A 6,000-nucleotide genomic window follows, 5' to 3' on the forward strand; every position below is an offset into this window, starting at 1 on the left:
GAAAGAGTAACAAACATCCATACAAACTTTCGCCTTTATAATAGTAGTAGGATAGGATAGTAGGATAATAGTAGGACTATGCGCTACCAACGGAATAATTTTGACAATCAAGTCCTTATAAATATTTGAATAAACTTAATTAGTGTTGTTCATAGTCCGACATCGTATCAGATCAAAACAATCGATGGACCGCGAGATGGGAAACCTGTTTATTTATTTTTAATCTCGAAGATTATTGAAATGTGGTGGTCGCGATATTTTTATCCGTCTTGTATGATATTACATCACTCGTTCCTTAGTCTTTCTCTGAACTACGAGACAGCATGGAAGTTACTATGTTATTCAGTAATTCTTTTATTCATTCACGTCTATATCCCTTGCCGGGTAGACAGAGCCAGCAGCCCTGAAAGATTGCTTGGCCACGTTCAGCTATTTGGCTTAATGATAGAATTGAGAATCAAATAGTGACAGATTGCTAGACCATCGCCTAACGAAGAATCCCAAGTTTATAAGCTTATCCATTAGTCGCATTTTACGATCCTATTCTTTTTTTTAATGTGCGGTTACCGCACGGCACTCTTAAAATATATTTATCTAACAAGTATCCTTAAATTTAAATCTACACCTTTGAGCCTTTCTTATCCCTTCTTCTTCTTCCTGGCTTTAGTCCAAGTTACATCCTCACCTATCTGATGTGGAGCCCGGGGTGCGCCTTTGATTTGACCATACTTCTGGATTGAGAGGGTCCGGTTTTTACACGAAGCGACTCCATCTGACCTCCGCAACCATTGTGATTGGATCCACTCGCCTGCATTTGCAGGATTCTTCACGACCTCACTTAGGTCTTTCCTACCATCAAGACCGTAAGCCGTTCATCTCATAAACGAGACGAGGAAGACCATCACCTGGAATTTGTAATCTGTGTACAGTACACGTCAGCCATTACCAGTTTCCTAAACAACATGCACGGAGAGTTCAACGTACCACATAGCTGGAGCGTGGCGCAAGGGCATAAGCGATAGCGGAACTTCGTTTGTTTGTTTGTTTGTAATATCTTTATTGCATAGAAATTTACACAGTAACAAGAAAATTGTACATAGTTATAAAAGAAACAAATCACTTGCAATGGCGGACTTATCCCATTAAGGGATCTCTTCCAGTCAACCGGCAAACAATAAAGGAACTAGATAATTCAGTACAAAGTAGTAATAATACCTATCCAACTTAGATTTGAACTTTGTTTGGTCAGATTTACAAACATAAACATTTTACCCCTTATTGCGATAATCAAAGGGGATAACATGGCACTCGCGATGCTGTTTTTATCGCGCGATAAACTATATCGCTGTCCCGCTTCACATCATAATAAAAAGCGTTAGTGTAAGTTTATCACGTCTTCTTATTCTTTAAGGCGTAAGAAGAGCCGTTTGCCGTGTGGTTTCCAGCACCAATCGAAAAAAGAATAGGACCACTTCATCTCTTTCTCATGGATGTCGTAAAAGGCGACTAAGGAATGGGCTTATAAACTTGGGATTCTTGTTTTAGGCGATGGGCTAGCAACGTAGCAGTCTTTCCACGACTGCTGGACCTGTCTACCCCGCAAGGGTTATAGACGTGACTTTATGTATGTATGTACACTCTTAAGTGGTCCTGTTCGTTTTCTTATTAGTTCCGGATACCATACGGAACAATTCAAATATTCAAGAGCGTACGAGTACTTGTAATAAAGTATTTAAGTTCTGTAAAAAAAAAATTTTCAACATCATTTTGTATCACCTATACATCAGTGTACTTGTAATTTTAAACGTCAGTTCTGTGCAAACACTTTCTTGTCCGCTTCAGCTTATAGCTTCCACCACTAGCAGTCACTCACGCGCCGCGTGGCTGCCGCTTTCACGACGTGGCCCTCACACACACACTCACAGAGGAATGCCCACTAATAATAAACCTTATTATAAGAGCCCTAAGAGCGAAACCTTGAGTTTATATTTAGACATGTGTGTCTTTATGTTACGGAGATTTAGTATAAAGCACATTATTTATAGTTGTTATTATTTATAGTTTGTTTTCGTTACATACTATGTTACTATGATTTCCTCATAATTCGTAATTTTGTACTGTTTACTTTGCATTTAAGTATTTATTCTTATAAGACTGTAAACGTGCGTGTCTGAAATTTTTAAAGTTTTTAAATAAACATATTTACATATTTTTTTTTATTTATAAACAGTTATTGGTATTTTGAGTATAAGAAGAGATTTGAGTCCTGCATGACATCTCAAATAAATTCTGATTTATGATGTGGTAATTTCCAAATATGGTAATATTTAATTTAACAAAAAAAGAACCATTTTCCTTCTCCCAGATATCTCTTTGACCCGGCTCTAAAGTCTGCGATCTGTATGCAAAGCAAAATATTATTGTTTTGCGATTCCGCAGCAGACGTGGGTTTAAATTCCAAGAACTTAAAATAAACATTCTACTTTGTGTCATTATTATGTATAGTTATAATCGATTAAATATATATATTGTTGTGTAGATTAGGTACATATTACAACTGGCGCCTATTACTATGAAAATATAAAAAAAAAAACAATAATTTTAATAACATTCTAGTTCTAGTAAGAATAATTTTGCAAAATCTAATTCTGCCCATTTTATAAAAAAAAAAATAATGAAGAAAAATAAGTATTTGGTAATTCCTATACATGAGGATTCGAACGGGCATGTTACTTCACTTTATTGTCGACTAGAGGTCGCCCGCGACTTCGTCCGCATGGAAACCCTATCAATCCCGCGGGAACTCTGGGATAAAAAGTAGCCTATGTGTTATTCTGGGTCTTCAGCTACCTACATACCAAATTTCATGGTAATCGGTTCAGTAGTTTTTGCGTGAAAGAGTAACAAACATCCATACATCCATACAAACTTTCGCCTTTACTTAATAGTAGTAGGATTTGTTTTGTAATTAAAACAATGTGGCACCATTTCCGTTGAATAGGTATATCTTATCACAATCGCAAGCGTTAAGAGCAACTGTGATATCAACCTGATTACAATACGATGCATGATAATTATATGCGATTATTTTGTCCCATTTATCAAGACCTCAGTTTCAACCTTCATCACTATATTTCGCAGTTTCAGTTTTCCACGTCACGTCGTCGTGTCATTTGATCTGTGACGGCGAGGTCATCGACACGTCTGTCAAAATAGTCAAGTTAGATGCAACGGGTGTTAAGCGCTGGTTGCAGCGGCGAGCGGCGAGGCGACCTTGCGTGCCCGAGCCCTCGCGCGGCCGCCGACGTCACGCGGGGGCGCGCCGGTGACGTCACGCGCCGACCTCGCCGTCACTCGCTGTGCACGTGAACACCACGCGCCGGCACGCGCTGGCTGCGTGATCACTGCCCCGTCATTGGCCGCCGCAGCCGCGCCGACCGCTCCCATTGGCCGCCCCCCGCCCGCGCCCCGCACCGGCACATGCTTCGTGCCGCGGCGACTCGCAGAGCGGTTTATTCGTCTGTCGACCGCTTACCGAACCACACGGCTCCAAAGAGCTTAAGCGCGCGGCGAAAACTCAAGTTTTGTGAATTAAAAGAAAGTTTTTTTCCATTGAATGTTATTGAACTGATCAAAATGTCTACTATACTTGAAGTTTGTGGACCTCTCTCACCACCATCGACGCCTCCGTTGTTTGAACACAAAGTGAGTGTCTCAGTCAGTTCCGGATAGTTTCTAGTTAAAACTTTAGAATTTGAAATTAAATTAAAAATATTTCAGCAATATCTATTTAAATAAAAATTAAAAGAAAAATAACAACGCCATTTATGCAATTGAAAGTTTGGTAAGAGAGCGCGGCGCGATCACGCATAGCGCGCGTGCTCCGCGAAGTTAGCGGCCGTTCACTTATGTGCATCCGTCTTTGTCCCACAGGTCGAGTTACCTCTGAAGAAGGCTGCAATGAAGCGAGCCAGGGAGTCGCCACCCCCGAGTAGTGGCTTAGTCACTCCCCAGCCTTCAGACTCGGAGGGCGAGGACGAGTTCAGCAAACGCTCCCGGTGCGAACTGGAGCGACTGCTGCTCACCACGCCACCGCCGGAGCCTTGCCGGCCCTCCGTCATCATGCGGGCGAACAAGGACGGCACCTGCAGCCCCGTCCAGGCAGCGCCGCCCAAAGACATGAACATTTTGAAAACTCTGAAATTCAAAATGAATCGCGGCCATAGTTATTCACAAGTGAAATATATCGCGACCCAAAATCAAAGTGTTCCCATTTCTGAACCCGTCACCCCCATGAAAACTGAGGAAGCGCGGGTTCCCTCCCCGCACTCCGAAAGTCAACCCAAGCCGGCGAAAGAGGAGCAACGCGTACCGCAGGTGAGCCCTGTGTCTGCGGCCCCCGGCTGGGTGCCTTTGGCTCCGAGGCCCGCTCCCTCCATCATCGTCCCCGGGGCGTTACTTCCGACCACAGCTCTGTGGTTAGTGGCGCCAGCACCCGCCGCAAGAAGACGTCTTTACGAGTGTTCACATCCTGGTTGCGGCAAAAATTACTTCAAATCTTCCCACTTGAAAGCTCATGCCCGCACGCATACTGGCGAGCGGCCCTTCAGATGCGCGTGGCCGGGCTGCGAGCGCAGGTTCTCGAGGTCCGATGAGCTCTCGAGACACAAGCGCACGCACACAGGCGAGAAGAAATTCGGTTGCCGCGTTTGCAATCGCCGTTTCATGCGCTCCGACCACCTCGCTAAGCACGTTAAGAGACACGCCAAAGAAAGGGCTCCTCCGGCCCCAGTTCTCCGCCTGCTGCCGTCGCCGCCCATGACCGTGCCGGTGCAACCCGTTGGGCCGGCACAGTGAGCCGCTCAACACCCCGACTGTGATTCAGATCTCAAGATCGTTACCTAGTTATAGTTTTACTCATCTTTAAGACTGTCCTATCGACTACTCATGTAGTTCTAGATGTAAGCAATATGTTATTAGCGCTGCTAAGCTTCCAGATTAAATTAAACGTTAATGTTTTCTACTATTTCTTGGTTTGAATTTCACAACACGGCCTTTGAGCACTATCACTTTGTGAACAAACGTACACAATGAACTGGCACATCACTGTATCCAAAAGTCCATTGGATTGTTGAGTTGTTAGTTGAGGTAGTTGTGGTCGTGAGGGCGTTGAAATCGACCACAGACCCCGGCTGTGATGGCCGGCAGGCGACTGGCGAGGAGGCGAGGCTCGCCGCGCCGCCGCGCCCCGATGCTGATAACAGTCACCGTTAGCTTAACTACTTATCACCAGTCTTGATATCGCACGACAATACGACTATTTAGATTGCATTAAATAAGATAGCAATTACAACACCTGATTCCAAATGCAAATATTTAGCAACTCTACATGAAGTCAAGAAAAGTCTGACATCTAGAACCTGAAACGCTTAATAGAGCAAAAAAAGACTTATTCTTCCATATTCATAATACAGAAAATAACAATGAAGGTATACTGAAAAAAAATTACGAATTGACCGATGCACTTAAAATGAATAGCAAGACACGAGGCGTTTTAATTAAAGATCATCCTTATACCAATTCATGCTCATGAGGAACTTTACCTCAAGGTCTTACAATGAAGAATTTATCTGTTGTTGTGGCAGATATTCATATTATTATTCAAGAGTACGAAGTAACTTAAGCTCAAAATAAGCATTACAAATAAAATGCCTACTCCTAACTTAAAACGCAAGATTCCTATTGATTGTTTATTCATTACGAGGTCAAATGTCCTGACCCCGAAAATGTCACCAAAGCAAATCTAATTAAACACCTCAAAAAGCTTTGCAAAGGTAGTTTATTAAAAAAAATTAAACTCAATTGGATATATCACTGACTTAAACGAGAGAGTTAAACTGATATTTTATATCGTGAAAAAGTTGAACAACAATTTCATCATCAGTTGCCAACGCAGTATTATTATCAAGACTTTAAACTAAATTTCAGCCTGCTATTAGT

The 6,000-nt window shown here is 42.5% G+C and overlaps 1 protein-coding gene across 1 annotated transcript; it reads left to right on the forward strand.

Moving 5' to 3' along the window:
• The first annotated feature begins 3,496 nt into the window (after positions 1-3,496).
• On the forward strand, positions 3,497-5,026 carry LOC106143206 (Krueppel-like factor 10). Its single transcript, XM_013345230.2, has 2 exons — positions 3,497-3,705; positions 3,934-5,026. Exons 1-2 carry the CDS (start codon positions 3,637-3,639, stop codon positions 4,855-4,857), a joined length of 993 nt encoding a protein of 330 aa, XP_013200684.2. The 5' UTR covers positions 3,497-3,636; the 3' UTR covers positions 4,858-5,026.
• Positions 5,027-6,000: the final 974 nt, after the last annotated feature.

This window comes from Amyelois transitella, chromosome 2 (genome assembly GCF_032362555.1).
Source record: "Amyelois transitella isolate CPQ chromosome 2, ilAmyTran1.1, whole genome shotgun sequence".
NCBI lineage: Eukaryota > Metazoa > Arthropoda > Insecta > Lepidoptera > Pyralidae > Amyelois > Amyelois transitella.